The 19460-nt window shown below is 43.2% G+C and overlaps 1 protein-coding gene across 1 annotated transcript in view; it reads left to right on the forward strand.

Annotated features, from left to right (window-relative positions):
• The first annotated feature begins 258 nt into the window (after positions 1 to 258).
• The window catches only part of CIT (citron rho-interacting serine/threonine kinase), a 168109-nt gene continuing 148907 nt past the window's right edge, over positions 259 to 19460 (forward strand). The window contains exons 1-4 of the mRNA XM_052654819.1: positions 259 to 354; positions 6631 to 6772; positions 15515 to 15690; positions 18930 to 19031. Of these exons, the coding sequence (XP_052510779.1) occupies positions 259 to 354; positions 6631 to 6772; positions 15515 to 15690; positions 18930 to 19031 (516 nt within the window). The remainder of the gene's footprint in view (positions 355 to 6630; positions 6773 to 15514; positions 15691 to 18929; positions 19032 to 19460) is intronic.

The raw sequence follows: 19460 nt of genomic DNA on the forward strand, positions 1-19460 counted from the left end.
GTCTGCAGTTATAAAACAAATTTTAAGTGAGTGAGTATGTCAGGTCAGTGTTGCAGTGTTACTCCTGTTACACTGAATAAAAGTCTGATTTTTAATCTGTGTCACCCAACTGAGCTTCCCAAGACCCAGTGGTGGCTGATTTTTCACCTCCCTACCCCTGATATCTTGAGAGAAAGCTCAGGATCTCTCAAACCCTTCCCGCTCAAATCACCGGAACACAATAACCTCCTCCTGTCTACTTTTGTCACCAGTGGGGAGATGTTGAAGTTCAAGTATGGAGCACGGAATCTGCTGGACGCTGGTGCTATTGAATCCATTGCCAGCCGGGCCTCCAGGCTGAATCTTTTTTTCCAGGTAACAGACTGGCTTGTCAACTTTGCTCACCTGTGTTTCCTTGGAACCTCTGTGACTCAGAAGTTATAGGAATTTGTTAGATGACTGAGGCGAATCTAGGAGAAATTTCCTTTCATGTTTTATATATGCTGAAAGTTGTGGAAAAAGGAGCCATTGTGCCAGGAATGGGTAGTTGAACTTGCCCTCGAAGGGAGACCTTTTTGAGGATTTCACACATGTTACACTTTTGCACTAAAGTTTGCCCTTCTTTAAGGAAAAGTAAACGAACAAAGACACTCTTTTGACTGGAATTTCTATAGGTGTAGCCCTATAGAAATATAGAAATCTTTTTCATTCAAGGGATGTTTATGTTTTAAAAAAGTTTTGATAAATACCAAACCTGTACAACCCACATTCCTCTCAAGATATAGACCATTTCCATCACCCCCAAAAGGATTAAAACTTAATGTTGTGAGATTTTTTTCCCAAGTAGATTTCTGATTCTTTTGTTTGTTGTAGAAATCTTTGTTTGATAAGTCAAAGAGAAAATACAGATAGTGGTGAAGGTTTAGGTTTAAATCCTGGCCTCAGAATGTGTTAGCTGTGTTACCTTGGGTGAGTCAGTTGCCTTGTCTATATCCATTTTCCATTCTTTGTATTATGATAGAAGTTATAGCACCTAATTTACAAAGTTATGAGGATCAAATAAGATAATTCATGTACTTAGTTCTTGCCCAGCTCTTGGTAAGCCCTTTATAAATGATAACTATTATTAATGATGAGTGTAGAAATAGTATTAGCTACAGTAATAATAAATTTATGTTCACTTAGCAGTAACTACTTAAATAAGGCATTTTGGTAGGATTATCTGTATGATGATAAATCTAAGGTGATTTACAATGTTATATTAGTTTCACTACTAATATGTTCTTGAGGACATTTTCCCCAAGATACTGGTATTGGGGAATGTTCAAACAGATCAGAATGTGGACAGAGTGAAAGCTTAGATTGTTCTGTGGGTCACCATTTAAGTCATGAGGTATTTTTCTCTTATGAATGGTCTATTTTTAACCTCAGCTGACTGGAGCGCTACCACTTTTTAGCCCATTAATTGTTTTACTCCAAAACTTCCAACTTATGACAAAATTCTTATAATGTGCAGATATGGAGAGGGACAGAGACTTGCTCAGAATCATGGAGATTTTAAATGACAAAGCCATACCCCATTTTTGGTGTGGGTGTGTAACTGCTGGGCAACATTGCCAGTGTATATCAGAGTTTAGTAAATGTATCTTGTATTTAAATGTCATTATACCAGCAAAGATTGTGTGTAAATCCCCAATTCCTCCTTTTTTTTTTTTAAACAAGTTCCACCCTGTGCCCTGAAAAGCTATTATTTGCAAACATAGCATAACCCTAGCACTTGCTTTAATATAAGCAGAATAAGGATACTGTTTTTGCCCCCCATCCAGCTGAAACCCCACTCCTTCTTGGGTGGGACTTGAACCCAGCCAAAACTCAGACTGGGACTTGAATCCATCATTCCTGAGTTAGGAGGGGACTTGAACACACTGTTGTTGTTGTTTTTTAATTTTTAAATTCAGCTGCACTGGGTCTTCTATTGCAGTGTGTGGGTCAAACTCATTGTCTTTTAACTGAAACTGCTCACCTTTTGTCAGAACTTTCTGAAGCTCAGGTTCTTTTCAGCTCGGAAACAGCAAAGAGTGAGTTTATTAGCAGAGGATGCTTGTGAGAGACACAAATGGTCTGGCAGGGGAGCACAGCACTGAGAACAAAGAGGCCTATATTTTTATAGTCAAAAAGTGGGGAGTGGGGTAGACCACCTTCCTCATTTTGGGGTAGATGTTTAAGGCTTAGGTCTTTAGTTCTCCTTTGACCCTGTGGTTATTGAGGACTGTCATGGCGCTATTTAAATGTATATTAACAGAAGAAAGGTAATGTATACTAAAATATGGTAATGCATCTCAGGTCTTGATATTATGACCCCTTTCACCTAGTTTCTTCCCCTTTTCCCCTCTATTCCTGTCTTGACTACCTGCAGAAAGGCTATTCTTCAGGGACCATTAACTCCCTGACTTCGTGTAACAAGATACAGACCTGATATCTATTGTCTTGTGTTTAAACTGTTGGCACCTGTGGCTTGAGTGTGCCTGGCAGATGGATGCATCTGGTCTTCCTTCAGGGTAGTGTAGATTGTTGCTGAGGTGAAAGTGTCTGTTGCTCCTTTGTGTCCGACTCTTTGTGACCCCATGGACTGTAGCCTGCCAGGTTCCTCTGTCCATAGAATTCCCCAGGCAAGAATACTGGTGTGGGTAGCCATTCCCTTCTCCAGGGGGAGCTTCTCAACTCAGGGACTGAACCCGGGTCTCCTGCGTTGTAGGCGGATTCTTTACCATCTGAGCCATCAGGGGAGATTGTTGCTAGGTTACTGGGTTCTTTTCTAGAGTGGTCATTAACTTATAGCGGTCTCCCAAATGCCCTTAAAATTCCCTCTTGTCTTTAATCCCCTCGTGGGATTTCTAAATTAACTGATTATCCCACTTTATCCCTATCCCAGTGTCCTTTTAATGAGGTTTGGATAGAGAGTAGTGGTTTTGTTTTCCATGTAGACAGGGTCTCAGTTTCTGCCTGACAGTAAGTACCTCCCCAAGAGTTCCAGGTCAGTGGTTGGCAGGCTTTTAGATTTTTGAGCCAGCAAAATTTTACAAATTTGCTAGGCTGACTGAGGTTTGCCAACTTTGTATTTTGCTAAGTAAGGGATGTAAAAAAACACAAAAAAGAAAACGCTATTATCGTTTGGTCCTTTTATTTCATAAAGAGGATATTTTAAAAAAAACACCAAGAGGGGAAGGATGTTGTTTCAGAATAAAGGACCATTTTACAATTTGAATACACTTAGCTTTATAAAAGAGTCATCATGCAGTGTTCACTTTTTCTTACTTTATGACAGACGTGAAAACTTTGTTAAGACTCAGTACTGTATTTGGGAACTGCTGCTTAGTCTAAACTCATCAGAGGAGAGAAAAACTAGGAATCTTATTTTCCCAGGAAGTGGCAGAACTCTAAAGTGCCAGATAGTGTGGTCTGACTCAGTGCTTCACAAACCTGGCTGAGGTTTGACTGTCTTGGGAGGAGGTGTTACTGAAATATCTTCTTAGCCACAGACTGGTAAATTCTAATTCAGTAGGTTGGGAATGGTACCTGAGAATCTGGTTTTTGGTTTTTAGTTAAGTTCTCCAGGTGACTCAAAGGTAGTCGTGTTACTGACCCCAAGCTTGTTCTGCTTGCCACAGGACAGGCCAATAAATCAGGATATGAGTTGTTAGAACAAGGAATAACTATTTTAATTGGAAAGCTAGCAGATGGAGAAGATGGCAGACTGGCATCTCAGAAAACCATCTTCCCTCAGTCGGATTTCTGGCCCCGTTTATATACAAGAGGGGGAGGGGCCCACTGTGTCACTGACCAGTGGCCGAGCAGGACCACTGAAGGTGGCTGGTTGACAGTTGCTCACTAACGGTTGCTTGCTTGGGGGAGGGGCCCAGTCTGGCACCAACTAGTGGCTGAGCAGGACCACCGAAAGTGGCTGGTTGACAGTTGCTCACTAACGGTTGCTTGCTTGGGGGAGGGGCCCACTGTGGCACTGACCAATGGCCGAGCAGGACCACCGGAAGTGGGTGGTTGACAGTTGCTCACTAACGGTTGCCTCCTTGGGGGAGGGGCCCACTGTGGCACTGACCAGTGGCCGAGCAGGACCACCGGAAGTGGCTGGTTGACAGTTGCTCACTAACGGTTGCTTGCTTGGGGGAGGGGCCCACTGTGGCACTGACCAGTGGCTGAGCAGGACCACCGGAAGTGGCTGGTTGACAGTTGCTCACTTCACTAACGGTTGGTTGCTTGGGGGAGGGGCCCACTCTGGCACTGGCCAGAGGCTGAGCAGGACCACCGGAAGTGGCTGGTTGACAGTTGCTCACTAACGGTTGCCTCCTTAGGGGAGGGGCCCACTGTGGCACTGACCAGTGGTCAGCAGGACCACTAACTGGTCGCTTGCTTGGGGGCAGGTCCACTGTGGTGCTGAGCAGGGGCCCTATCGCTTGTGCCTGCCTCGCAGCTATTGCACCCAGAGTAGGAAGGTGCCGCACGACACCGGAAAGCGGCAGGGTTTGAGGAAGTCCGGGCTGCTCTAGTATCATTGTCCTCCGGCTCTCAGTAGAGCCTAGTTATCTGAGGCGGCAGACGCTGTGGCCTCAGCTGGCTTACTGGTCAGTTTGTGACTGATGAGGTGGCTCAGGAGCTGGCATCCTGGGAGTGGAGCTCCCTTCTGCCACTTGGGCAGCGGGTTAGTGGTGGGCCTGGACCGACCTGGTGGGCTAGGTTCAGCCGCGTGCAGAGAGGTGTAGTGGAGTGACCTCTGCTTTAATGGTGTGTGCTGGCCAGTGCCAGGGAGCGGGCAGGAAAGGGCCCATCACTCTTCTGGTTCTGGCTGAGGAGGCTGCTATTGGGCTGTTACAGTCAGTTTGTTTCTGTCATCCAGGGCTGTGTAACAAAGCGCTCACAAAGTTTAAAGCAACAATGATTTACTTTTTCTTAACGATTCTGTGGGTTGGCTGCATGCAGTTAGGTGATTCTTCTGCTGTGGTCACTCATGGGTTGTATTGAGTTGAGAGCTTGGCTGGGACTAAAACCTCTGGGTGCTGACTGCTGACTGGGGTGCCTCAGTTCATCCAGTGACCTCTTCTCCAAAGGTCTTTTGTTCCTCAGTCTAAGCTGGGGCTTGTAATTTTTTCTGTGAATAAGTACATTGGCCCTAAGGTCTCTGCTGTAACTACTGAACTCTGCCATTCTATTTATATCACAGAAGCTCAGACAGTAAAGAATCTGCCTGCAATGCAGGAGACCTGAGTTCAGTCCCTGGGCTTGGAAGATCCCCTGGAGAAGCAAATGGCAACCCATTCCAGTATTCTTGCCTGGAGAATTCCACGGACAGACAGAGGAGCCTGGCAGGCTACAGTCCATAGCGTCGCAAAGAGCTGCATGAGACTGAACAGCTAACACACACATACACACAGCCATAGATGATGTGTAAATTCATAGGCATGGCTGTGTTCCAATAAAGCTTTATTTATAAAAACAGACAGTGGGTGAGATTTGACTGTCACCTGGTCTAGCCCAAGCTTCTCAACTTGGCGGCTGGCTTCCCCCAACAAACAAAAGTAGAAGCTGCCAGACTACTTAAGGGTTGCATCTTGAACTGGCACTGGGTCACTTGTGTTACGTTCTGTTGTTTCACATGAGTCATGGCGACAGCACAGATTCATGAGGAGAAGAAATAGACTCTGACGCTTGATGGATGCAGTGGCAAGTGCTTTTAGAGTTAGAAGAACTGTTGGTGGCCAGCTTTGCAGAGAGAACCGCGTATAGTCCATGGCACATGGGATTCATTGGTCTAGACCAGGGGTGTGAACTCGTGTCTTGGGTGGCCAGACAGTGAGTGTAAAGGAGTCAAGTGTGCCAGATGGAAGAGTGTGAGTTGAGTCTGCAGTGAAGTGCCAAACACATCCACTTTCTAGAGGGGCAGTGCTCCTGAGCTGCAGCTCAGCCTCCCCAGGCAGGAATGTGGTACAGTGTTGCCAGATCTGCCTGTGTCTCATGAGAAGCCAGAAATCCTCCCCTCCCCCCGCCCCTTTTCTTTTGGTGTGAAATCTCCTGATTTTTCAATATTGGCAGATAAATTATTTTAAATATAACAGGCCAAACAAAACATGTCTGTGGGCTAGATGCAGTCTGCCAGTTTGCAACTGTTGCCTGAGATCATGAATAAATTCAGCTTTAGCGCAGTCACTCCATTCACACGACCCTTTATTGTCTGAGTGAATTCAAGAAACTGAAGTTATGTTAAACCTGTAGGAACACAGGGAGGAAGAGGCATTCATTGTGTCCTCCTGAAGAGGTACGGAGATGTGACGGGACCAGCAGGGTCCAGAGTAAATGTCCCCATGAGCCTCAGACTGCTAAGACAGAAGAACTGTTTCTTATTCATGGCGTGCTGATGAAGTTTTTCTCCCCAGGTGCAGGAGGAAGAGGCCCACATACAAGTGATAACTTATTGACTCTCAGTGGATGTCACTTTAAAGGATGAGGCCACCAAATTCTGCTGCTAGCATGTGTCGTGAGCAGTTAGTTGAGTTGGTGGCTTGCAATTTACTCTGCGTGGATGTTATTGATCAAAGCTTTTCATTATTGACAGTGTCTCCATCTGCTGTTTGCTGTTTTTAGGGGAAACCACCCTCCATGACTCAACAGCAGATGTCTCTTCTTTCCCGAGAAGCGATATTAGATGCCCTCTTTGTTCTCTTTAAAGAATGCAGTCAGCCGGCTCTGATGAAGATTAAGCACGTGAGCAACTTTGTCCAGAAGTGTAAGTGTGGGGAGAACTTTTTCTTGAAAATTGTCCTGCTTAATGAGAATTAGAAGGATACTGGAGGTGGGATACATTTGTGGTTGGAGGGAGAGGGTAGGAATTTCTGCTTTAGATGGACCTAGCTTCAAGGTCAGCTTCCACCTGCCGTTGCTAGGAGACCGGATAAATCAGGCTTCTTGATTGCGAGTGATAGAAACTCAACTCAAACTAGCTTAGGCCAAAAAGTGAATTAAAAAAAATTATTGAAGTATAGTCGATACACAATCTTGTGTTACTTTCTACTGTACAGTGAAGTGATTCAGTGTTATATATATATATATATACACACTCTTTTTCATATTCCTTTCCATTATGACTTACCATGGGATATTCAATATAGTTCCCTGTGCTATACAGTAGAACCTTGTTGTTGATCCCCAAAAGTAAATTTTTTTGGCTCATGAAACTGAGAGTCCAGGGATGGGTCAAATTTTAGGCATGGCTGGTTCCAAGGACTTAAATAACGTCTCTTCATTATACTCACTCAAGGCTGATTATTCATTAGGCATTGTGAAGACAGTGCTTAGCATCTACAGTATTCACAATTATTGTAATTAGTTTAATTTTACTTTATTTTAAAATAATAAAAAATATGGGTATATTAATAATCTATAATGATTCTGGATTATATTCATCTTTATACCAGTGTGGTCATAAAGATATATATATTTATATAAAAAAAATTTGTTTTTAAATGGAGCAAGGGCCTGATGAAGGCAAGTACCTAGGGACTATGAAAGTCATAAACTGGCCCTGCCCTCACCCTGTTCTTGACTCTACTTGACTTGCACATGGTGGGGAAGTTGGCTGCTTGCTGGTTCCTAGTTTTGTATTTTTTCACCTGACACCAGTGTTTCTTGACCAGTGGCGATTTCGCCTCCCCCAGGGACATGTGGCAGTATCTGGAGACAATTTTGGTTGACACAGCTGGCAGGGAGGGTGCTCTTGGTAGCTAATGAGTGGAGCCCAGAGATGCTGATAAACATCCTGCAATGCACAGGATGGCCCCCACCACACAGAATTATCTGGCCTCAAAGGCAGACAATGCCAAGTCTGAAAGAAACCACGTCTCACATGACTTTCCAGTGTAACCAACCACCCCCAAATTTAGTGGCTTAAAACAAGAATCCTGATTCTGTGGGTCGACTAGGCTTAGCTGAGAATTCTTCCATTCCATGTGACATGGGTCAGGATTGCGGGCATCTAGGCTGGAATGGATGACCCGCCCATTGTCTGGCATGTTGCCTAGAAGGCTGGGCTCCCCCAGGACTCTGAGACTAGTAGGCCTGTCTCTCTCTCTGTGAAGTCTCAGATTCTTGCTCTCCATATGGCTGTTCTGTGTGGTCTCTCCATGACGGGTCAGCCAACTACAGGCTGGGATGCCTGCTTTCTAAACAAAGTTCTCCTGGAACGCAGCTTCACCTGTTCCCTCTGGCTGCTGCCACATCACAAGGCGTTTGAGTAGGTGTAGGTGTGACCATATGGCCTACAACGCCCAAAATGTTTACTGTCTGACCCTTTGAGACAAAGCTACTGACCCATGGTCTACGCTGTCACTCTAGCAGTGATGTCTAGATGTCCTCCATGGCAACTCAGCGTTTCCAAATACAAAAGCGGAAGCTGCCTGGCCTTCTCAGGGCTTAGGTCTGGAAGGGACATAGAATCTCTTTGGCTGCATTCCATGGTTTGCAGTGAGGCAATGGGGCCACCCAGATTTCTTGTACGGGGGAACAACAAAGCACATGGTTTGGGCACTGTCTTTGGATGCCGGCTACCCCACTGTACCCAACGTGTATCGTCTACTGTCTCTATTCATGCAGTCTCAGGGAAGATTCTCATTGGCTCTGCTTTGGGTCACTTGCCCATCCCTTGACCAGTCACTGGGCCAGCGTGTAAAGTATTGTGATTGGCCTCATGTAGGTGCCCAGGGGTTCAGGGCACCATGATCACTGGGACCTCATGGAATGGGGGATGTGCTACTGCCTAAAGGACCTGGGAGTTTTGAATGGATAAAACCAATGTATGTCTAGTAAGTGACATCAGTATTTACATGTAACTTGTTTGTTCTCAGTGTCCTCATCTGAATGATGGGGGAAAAGGCATATCTGATATAGGGACTGAATGAGATAGTGCACAGTCCAGGCTTATGTTGCCTGGCACGTGGAGACACTCGGTAAATGTTGCCCAATAATGATAACCATAAACCTCAATGTTTAACATATTGTGTACCTTTAACTTTAAAATGCACTTGGCATATTTGTTCATGATTCTGTATTTGTTTGAATAAGTTCCCACCTTATTTTGTTGAGTATTTAAACTCTCAAATAGGGAGTAGGAGGGGAAGGAGAAGCTTGTGACAAGACTAATTTACTGAGCTTTCAACATGCACCTCCTTGAAATTGCCCTTCAGTTAGGATCATCCTTTAAAGCAGTGGATCTTCTAGACTCATTCAGTAATCAGGAGGCTAGACTTGTGAAATGTAGATTTTTCTAATAGATTTCTCTTTCAGGAAACTGTTTCATATTTTTAAAGAGGCTTCCTGGAGAGCATGGTTGAGAGACTATGACTGGAAAAGGGTGATTGCATTAGTATGTTTTTTTCCCCCTCTTTGAGTTTCTGTTTTAGAATGTAAGCTTCATTTTTCTGTGGGAAGAAGGGTCCAACAGCTGTTACCACATAAGTTTCTTGAGGCTTGCCATAGAGATGGAAAATATCTTCTGGGACTGTTGGAGGAAGTGAGACAGAATAATACAGCCCTGAAGCAGTGCCCCTAGTTTGGGTCAAGGGAGGGCAGGGAGCTGGCATTTGGGAATCAGGGAGGAATTCTTTGTTTCTTAATTTCTAAGCTAGCCTTTTTGCCCAAAACTGGGTTTGGTACACAGAAGGTGGGGCTTCCCAGGTGGTACAGTGGTGAAGAATCCTCCTGCCAATGCAGGAGATGCAAGAGACATGGGTTTGATCCCTGAGTTGGGTATACTCTCCTGGAGAAAGAAGTGGCAACCCACACCAGTATTCTTGCCTGGAAGAATGAGGTTGCAAAGTGTCAGACATGACCAAGTATGCATGGACACACACAGAAATATTGGTTGACTAATTATTGCCGATGAACAGAATAAGTAGCAAAATCTTAAGCAGTGTATCACATATTTTATGTAAAAAAATAAACAAGTGTGATGTTAAAACATACAGACAAAAAAGAGTGTTGATAATTGTTAAAGTTGGACTTTTCTCGGTTATTTGACAGTGGCTGAAATTTTACCCTCTTTCAGCTACATTCACTGCAGGCAAACTCTTCTATATGTTCACAATCTTAGTACTTTGGGCAAAATACTACTTTTAAGTTCCTCCGTGCCGCTTTCCCCCCATTGTAAGCATAATACAAAGTTACTTGTGGCAACATGGAGGGACCCAGAGATTATCATACTAAGAGAAAGACAAATATCATATGATATCACTTATATGTGGAATCCTAACAACTGATACAAGTGAACTTATTTACAAAACAGAAATGAGACTTAGAGACAGAGAAAACAAACCTATAGTTACCAAAGTGTAAGGTGGGGAAGGGATAAATTAGGAGTTGGGATTAACATATATACACTACTATACATAAAATAGGTAACCAAAAAGGACCTATAGCACAGGGAACTATATTCAATATCTTGTAATAACCTATAATGGAAAAGAATCTGAAAAATATATATATATGTAGCTGAATCACTTTGCTGTATACCTGAAAACACAACATTGTAAATCAACTATATTTCAGTAAAAATTAAAAAAATTCAAAGTTAAATATAAAAGAACAGAATGGAAGAAAATCCCTCAAAATCTTACCTAGGATAACCACTGTTAATGGTTCAGTGCATAGCATTGCAACTTTTCTTTTGTCCTTATAAGATATTTATTGTGGAATTGTTCACATATATCTTAACAGTAAAGAGACAAGTGTCATAAACCCCCACATACCAATCAAATAGCTTGAACAATGAACCCTTTACCATGTGTATTCTAACATTTTTTTGTTCAATTGCTCAGTCGTGTCCAACTCTTTGTGACCCCATGGACTGCAGCACACCAGGCTCCTGTGTCCTTCATTATCTCCTGGAGTTTGCTCAGACGTCATGTCCTTTGAGTTGGTGATGCCATCCAACCATCTTGTCCTCTGTTGCCCACTTCTCCTGCGTGCAGTCCTTCCTGGCATCAGGGTCTTTTCCAATGAGTCGGTTCTTTGTACCAGGTGGCCAAAGTATTGGAGCTTCAGCGTCAGTCCTACCAATGAGTATTTAGGGTTGATTTCCTTTTGGGTTGACTGGTTTGATCTCTCTTGTTGTCCAAGGGACTCTCAAGAGTCTTCTCCAGCACCACAGTTTGAAAGTATCAGTTCTTTGGTGCTTAGTCTTCTTTATGATCCAACACTCACTTCCGTACATGACTACTGAAAAATCCATAGCTTTGACTATATGGCTGTTTGTTGGCAAAGTGATGTCTCTGCTTTTTAATACTGTCTATGTTTGTCATAGCTTTTCTTCCAAGGAGCAAGCGTCTTTTAATTTCGTGGCTGCAGTCACCATCTGCAGTGATTTTGGAGCCCAAGAACATAAAATCTGTCACTGTTTCCATTTTTTTCCCTATTTATTTGCTATGAAGTGATGGGACTGGATGCCATGATCTTTAGTTTTTTGAAGTTGAGTTTTAAGCCGCCTTTATCACTCTCTTCTTTCACCTTAATCAAGAGGCTCCAACATTACTCTAGTTTAATTTTATGCAAAATGGGTTGTATGTTGATAATGTTTTGCCACTAGTGTTGCTCACCTAGCAATATATTTACTTAACAAATATTTGTGGAGCACTTGCTATGTGCCTGCTGCTGTTCTGAGTACTGGGTTTACAGTAGTGATCAAAACAGAAGCAAATCCTTGTCCTTGAAGAGATTCCAGTGGAGGTTGAGCTACTTAATTCTTTTAAATATGTGTCTAGTATTCTTTTCTGTGGGTGAACTCTTATGCTGTTTCCACTTTCCTGTTAATTGTAGACCTCTACATTGTTTCTGATTTTTCTGTAACAAGCAGTGCCCATCATAAGTATCTTGATATGTGTGTCTTTTGAGCATTTCTGTGAAGGATGCATTCCTAGAGAGTGAAGTGTTGCAATACTGAATTTTAAAAAAGGAAACAGCATTCAGATGTGGTGGCTTTTGCTCCCTGGATCTATATATGTATCTGGGAAGATCATTCTCTGACTGCATTTTCGTTTCATGCTTTGGGTCTCTACCTCAATGTCAGTTCCCACCGTGTTCATTGTGGGTGGGGATGAAGGTTGATATGGTTTTGTAGTCATAGAAGTTGCTGGTGGGAAGAGAAGTTGTGCAGGGTTATTTTTCACAGTCATAGGTACGAGTTTAGCATCTCACCTGTTCACCTCGATAATCCCAAAGTCTTTGAATAACAACATCGCGACTTGGAGTGGTTTCTCAGAATTCTGAGAGTGTCATGGTGGTTTTGCCTGCAAGCAGTTTTGTCTGCTGGGGTGACTGAGATGCCTGGTGGTTGCTGGAGACAGACCCAGAGTTATTAAGTTGGACAGTGCTGTAAGCAACCTGAGGGCCCAAGGCCTTAGCGAAGAATCAGGAGAGGCTGGCCTTGTGTGCAAGCAGTAATGAAATCAGGTTCAAGTCAGAAAATTGCAAGTCAGCATATTTGGGAAATCAGTAATTCAAAAACTCTAGTCCTAGGTCTGAGAGAAACTTGGAAGAAGTCAGGGAAGAAAGACTGGGCTTGCCACAGTGATGTCAAGGCAAAAGGAAAATATGCCGCATTCAGTTCTGCTTCTGCATGGAATCCTCCCCGAAGGCGCTCTAGATTTATTTTTTGTTTTACAATGGCCACGGGGAATTGAAGCGAATCTACTCACCCCTCTTGCCTGATTCCTCAAGGGAACAAAAGAAGATGTTTTTAGGATAACAAGTAAGAGATGTTAGTGCAGTGGTGCTCATGACATGTGCCTTTGATCCAGATGAATTCAACTCCACCCATGCAACCGAGAAAGGGAGTGGGTGACAACAATTAAAATTGCATTGGCTAATTCATCAGTGTGATGCCAAGTGACCGTGGTTATGAAATGGCTCTGCCCTTTGTTGGGCTCTGTTCCTTTAGCTGTGTGAGCAACTTGCCGAGTGAATGTAGCTCCCAGCTATACCTGGTGCCCTCCCACAGAAGTGGCTCCAGTGCCCCTGTGGGATTTCAAGAGTCCCTTGGTCTTCACCATGGCATCTTTCTGAGGGATTCTCCAGAATAATTTTGATGACATGTTACTCTTGTCTTCCTTTGGTGTAAAACTCTGTATATGATGCAGTTTCCCTGTGATGGGCAGGACTGAGGGATTTGGTCAGTCACAGCTGTTCGGCTCTATTCCTTTTTAAAAAAAATATTTTATTGAAGTATAGTTGATTTACTAATGTTATGTTAATTTCTGCTGTACACCAATACAGTTATATAATACATATATATATATTCTCTTTCATATTCTTTCCCATTATGGTTTATCACAGGATATTGAATATAGTTCCCTGTGCTGTGCAGTAGGACCTTGTTGTTTATTCATCCTATAAATAACAGTTAATATCTACTAATCCCAGGCTCCCAGTCCTTCCCCTCACCCAACCCCCTTGGCAACCAGAAGTCTGTTCTCTCTGTCTGTGATTCTGTTTCATAGATACATTCATTTGTATTTTAGATTCCGTATGTAAGTGATAGTATATGATATTTTGTTTTTCTGTTTCTGACTTACTTTGCTTGTGTGTGTATGTTGCTGTTGTTTAGTCGCTCAGTTGTGTCTGACTCTATGCGACTCTGTACGATCCCATGGACTGTAGCCTGCCAGGCGCCTCTGCCCATGGGATTCTCCAGGCAAGAATACTGGAGTGGGTTGCCATGCCCCCCTCCAGGGGATCTTCCCAACCCAGGCAATGAACCCAGGTCTCGCGCACTGCAGGTGGATTATTTACTGTCGGAGCCACCAGGGAAGCCAGACTTACTTCGCTTAGTATGGTAATCTTGAGGTCTGTCCATGTTGCTGCAAATGGTATTCATCCTTTTTTTGTGACTGAGTAGTATTTCACTGTGTGTATATACCTCATCTTCTTTGTCTGTTCATCTGTCAGAGGACATTTAGGTTGCTTCATGTCTTGGCTATTGTAAATAGTGCTGCTGTGAGCATGGGAGTGCATGCATCTTTTCAAATGACAAGGTATATGCCCAGGAGTGGAATTGCCGTATCGTATGTTAGCTCCAATTTTTGTTTTTTTGAGGAACCTCTATACTGTTTTTCATAGTGGCTCTACCAGTTTACATTCCCACCAACAGTGTAAGAGGGTTTTCTTTTCTGCACACCCTCTCCAGCATTTGTTATTTGTCAACTTTTTAATGATGGCCATTCTAACCAGTGTGAGATGATATCTCATTATAGTTTTGATTTGCATTTCTCTAATATTTATGTTCCATTCTATTCTTTAGATCATTAGAATCACTATATATCTATCCTGTGATGCCCCAATTTAATGTTGTTAATAAATGTATGTTAGATTCCAAATCTGCCACCTGTTTAGTCCATACTTTAAACACGGAGAATCTCTGACTGTTATGGACTGAATGTTTTTACTGACTTTCCTGCTTCCTTCTCCAGTTTCCCAAATTTATATGTTGAGGCTCTGACCCCCCCAAAAGTGGAGCCTTTGGGAGATAATTAGATGTAGATGAATTCATCAAGGTGGGCCCCATGATGGAATTCATGTCCCTAGAAGAAGAGGAAGAGCGATGAGGACTCCTTTTCCTTCTACCATATGAGGCATACAGGGGCTGCCTGTCAGCCAGGAAGTGGGTTCTCAACAGGCTCTCAGCCTGCTCGCCCTCATAGCCTCTAGAACTTTGAGAAATTAATGTCTGTTGTTTAAAGTGCTTTATCTGTGTGTCTGATGCTTTTGTTAAAGCTTTTAGGGTAGAGGAAGACACCAGCTGAGAGATTGCATTCAGAAAAGGAGTAAGACTATGCTAAGAAAAGAGACAGTTGCAAACCCATCAAGCTGCGTGACACATCAGCTCTGCAGGGCCAAGGTCAGGCCTCTGCTTGGTTCCTCAGGCTTTTTCTCCCTTGGTAGTGCTGCTACATACGATGTATGGCAGGGAGGGTATTTATTGACATGATGCAAGGGAGATAAGACCTGGGCTAATGGAGTAAAACTGAGTAGAACATATGGAATCAGGATGGAATGTTCTGAAAGTCAACCCCAAAGTCAACTGGGGATGGGGGTCACGTCACTCATATCCCATTGTAAACCAGTCCAGATGCCGATAACATGTTTGACCACACTCACTGCCCTGCAGCCCCCGGAGAGGGGGAGGAAAAGCATGATTTCTGTTCTCCTGCCCCTGTTTTCTGCATCTACAGGATTCAGATCATAGCTGCCATGGAAACTGTGCGTTGGAATTTCTGGAGCCCTTAATTTTAACTTAGCATAGAAAAAACACTTTTGTGCTGATTTTATAATTATTCACGACAAGGAGAAAGTGACTAAATGTCTCCTGACAGTGAGGGAAGCTACAGCAATGGTTTCTTCTTTCTTCCTTTCTTCTCGCTTTCATAAAGATACGAGTATTTGAAGCACGTTATGGATCCAGGAGTCACTCTTCCGTCTTTTGCAGATTCTGATATTATAGCTGAGTTGCAAGAGCTCCAGCCTTCAGTGAAGGACTTTGAAGTGAGAAGTGTCATAGGCTGCGGTCACTTTGCCGAAGTACAGGTGGTCAGAGAGAAAGCGACTGGGGATGTCTATGCCATGAAAGTCATGAAGAAGAAGGCCTTGTTGGCCCAGGAGCAGGTAGGAGCATTTGACATCCAGCCTCCCCTGTCTGTACCAGCAGGTTCATTGCAGAGATGAGAATCTGCTGGATTGACACCTGGGATGGAGCCAGTTTTCCTCGGCATCCCTAGTTTTAATTACTGTGGCACAGCCAGGAAGGTCTGAGCATGCTTTCTTGAACTGATATTGACGAATTTTGAAGATTGACAAGTTCCCTTGGGTTGCTTGATCATGTTTTTATAGTTGCATATTATTCAGAACCAACTTGGCCTTTTCATAATGAATTTGAGATGATCTTTTGTGACCATCCACTGGGAATTCAGAGATGTGCATATCATGGGGTGAGTCAGATAGCCTTTGCTTTTGTACACATCTTATATATTTGTGTTGGGGGTATCTGTACTTGTTTTGTTTTTTTTTTTTTTTGGTTTTAAAACTGGCCTCTGAAGAAATTAAATTGTTCTGTGGCTAGGGAATTGCCAGTCTGAGAGGAGGTGAGAAGTTATCTTTCTGGTTGTGGTGTTTTTCTCTCTTTTAAAACAAGGCTGCTGCTCCCAGACGTTATTGATTCATTTGCCGTGTTTCTAGAGAGACGGCCATCAGCCTTGGTGTTCAGAGAGCAATTTATTAGTTACCCATGTTCGAGAGCACATCATGTGTCCGATAATGGACCCAGCTCTGCGGGAAGTCTGCAAAAGGAATCAAAGCTCCGTGGCTGTTAGTTTCAGGGTTTCAGCACAGCCTTGGAAAGTTGAGGGAAAATGGCAGATCCATAAAGCAGGCATTTAGGAGCTAAAGCATCACAAAAGAGGGAGCAGTTAGCAAATTCACAAGCGACAGAATGAGGAAAGATGTGGGTGAGCCAGAGACAGGGCAGGTTCACACTGCTAAGAGGGAACATGGGCTCTGGGCAGGGAGAAGTGACGCGAGTGTACTGGGTAGAAGTGTGCTGTTCTGGAGGTGTAAGTGCTAGAATGCTATGCAGATGTATGTGTTTGTGTGTTTTTAGAAGTTTAGAACAAATAGACTGAAAAATGAGGAGAAGTAAGGACATTGGAGTTGAGAGGAGGTGATTGGTGGGAAACCTCAAGAACTCTCTTCTGGCTACTGTGATAAAATAAGCATTACATAAAATTTACCACTTTAACTATTTTTGAGTGTACAGTTCTGTGGCTTTAAGCACGTTCGCAGTGTTGCGTCCCCATCACCACTGTCCACCTTTAGGACTTTTTCATCATCCTAGACTGAAACTCTGTACCCATTAAACAGTAACTCATCATCTCCCCCAAGAACCAGTTTTTGGAGTTAGAATTTAATTTGTGAGACGCTTGGGGTTCACATAAGCTTTTGGAAGCAGAAGGTTGGGATCAGGGTTTCAGCACTTCAGGGACTTTGTGTGACCTCTGGTCAAAGACATAGCAGAGGGCGGGAAGCTGCTTGTCAGAATCTGAGAATGCTGTGTCCTTTGTTCAGGAATGAAATGTGGGCAACTTCATTGAAAGATTATATGACAGGACGTGGCAGATCATTTGGAAGAGAGGTGTGGAAGATGCTCACTGAGCCTCCCAGCACCTAAGAACCACCTGCCGTTAGGCCACACCTACTAAGCACTTGTTGGGGCTGGTGTGTCCTAGGTCCTTGGAAGAGGCCTTAGATGTAGCCTTGTGCTCCTTCTATTTCATATGGGCAATGGTGCACAGAAAAGGTAATGAATCCAGCACGTTCCATACTGCAGGTGAGGGATAGAGACCCTCACTCAGCACATCCCATATTGCAGGTGAGGGATAGGGACCCTCGCCCAGGTGTGCTCCTTGGGGTGAATGACTTGAGTCACCCCGTGTGAAGTGTATGCTGGGGGACTTAAAAATCTCACATACCCAGGAGCTAATTAAAGCCACCCACCCATTTGTTACCTGAGCCACACGGGACTGTCACAGACAGGATGCTCTGTTCCTCTCATTGCATCCCAACAGGGGAGTCTCAGTTGCGGTCTGTCACATTCCTGAGGATGTCACGTTGGTATCTGCCACCCTTCACTGCGAAGTTACTCCTTTCCTCTTTGTAATTGCATAGGTATTTTGGAAGGAGATACTTTCAAACTGTGGAAATACCTGTTTCTGATAAAACTTTCAATCCATCCATTTATTTATATCTGTATGCACTTGCGTTTGCCTGTTAATGAGTTACAGTCCATTCCTGTCAGTATATGTTTTTATACTCAAATTGTTCCCAAGTTGGCCAATGAGAATCTCTTCAGGTTGACCTTTGTATATCCTTTTGACATGTTCCCCATCTTTGAATTCTGTGTTACTTTCTGATACAACAAGATGTTTGGGCTCTTAAACTCACTTTACCTGCCCCAGCCCCACAATCAGTTATTTCTCTGGGAGCCCTGTATTTTGTTATTTATTTATTTTTTAAACTGGAAAACAGTAGAGGTCTGGGTACGAGGTGTTCTCTTTGTATCAGGATGTCATTGCTGCCAGACTCCATTCAGTGGACAAGGGCAGGAAATACATGTATGTGTATGCAGTATACCTACCTCATACACACGAACATTAACATCTGTATTTATTTCTGTATCTACTTATGTATGTTGAAAACCATGTATTCACATCAACATCTCCAAGTCCTATCCAGCTTCACAAGGTTGGTTATAATTTTCACCCTTTCCATGTTTGTAACTCCTCTGATGTCACCCTCTATGTTTTTTACTTATTTTATGCACCTGTGTCCATCCGTCAACTCTACCTTGACGGGCTCAGATGCTCTAGGTCATATAGACCTAGATTGACTTCCTCACCATATGTAAGCCTTTGATACCCCACCTTGGTCTGCTCCACACGTGGTTGCTTCCCTCCTCACCCTGCTCGGACCTGTCACCCAGTTCTGGGCCACCATGGCTTACCTTGTCCCTTGTCATGGATATTTATCTGGTTATTCTCCATCTAACGGTTTTAGGACTGAATTGCTCAGTAAGGGAAGATGAAGAGAAAGGTTTAAATTTAAAAGAAGTGGGTCGACTTTGAAGAAAGACATTAAGTAAATAACTGGACACTACTGTATGGGTCTGGCAAAAATTGAGCAAAGTAGGCATAAGAATGAGATTTGTGGAATGGTGGGCTATGTGATGGCTTTTTAAAAAAGAAACAAAACTAGGTATCAGTTTAAGCTTAAAGGGAGAACAAAGAGCATTTCCCCCCGCCCCATCACACTTAGTTCTTTATAATTGTCTTAATAGTTTCTGTGCCTCCTAGGTCTCATATTTTGAGGAAGAACAGAACTTATTATCTCGGAGTACAAGTCCTTGGATCCCCCAGTTGCAGTACGCCTTTCAGGACAAAAATAACCTTTATCTGGTGAGTCTTTCCATCTATCTCTGTAGAATTAGCCTAGTGTTGCAATAATCAGATAGCACGGCTGTGTAATTGAATGTGGTTCTTGGCCACATGGCCCATGACACTTTTCATTCATTCTCATGCTCTCCTGCCTTTCAGGTGTCTTCTTGTTCTTTCCTAAAGATGAAGACCTAATCCATTTAGAAACAGCCCCATTTATTGCTGGATATTGCAGCTATGGCTCAAAGGGCAATAAAGAGAAGTCCCTTATTGGCAATAGTCTGATAGTACCTTTAACAAAATCTTAACTTTAAATTTTAAAAATTGAGATAGAGCATGGTTATTATAAGAAAATGCAAACACTGTGGAAATGTATGAAATAAAAGAGAACATGCTTGACCTTTCTCTCTAATCGCTCTCCCTTGGGAAACACATGTTAATGGTTATGTA

This window comes from Budorcas taxicolor, chromosome 17, assembly GCF_023091745.1.
Source record: "Budorcas taxicolor isolate Tak-1 chromosome 17, Takin1.1, whole genome shotgun sequence".
Lineage (NCBI taxonomy): Eukaryota > Metazoa > Chordata > Mammalia > Artiodactyla > Bovidae > Budorcas > Budorcas taxicolor.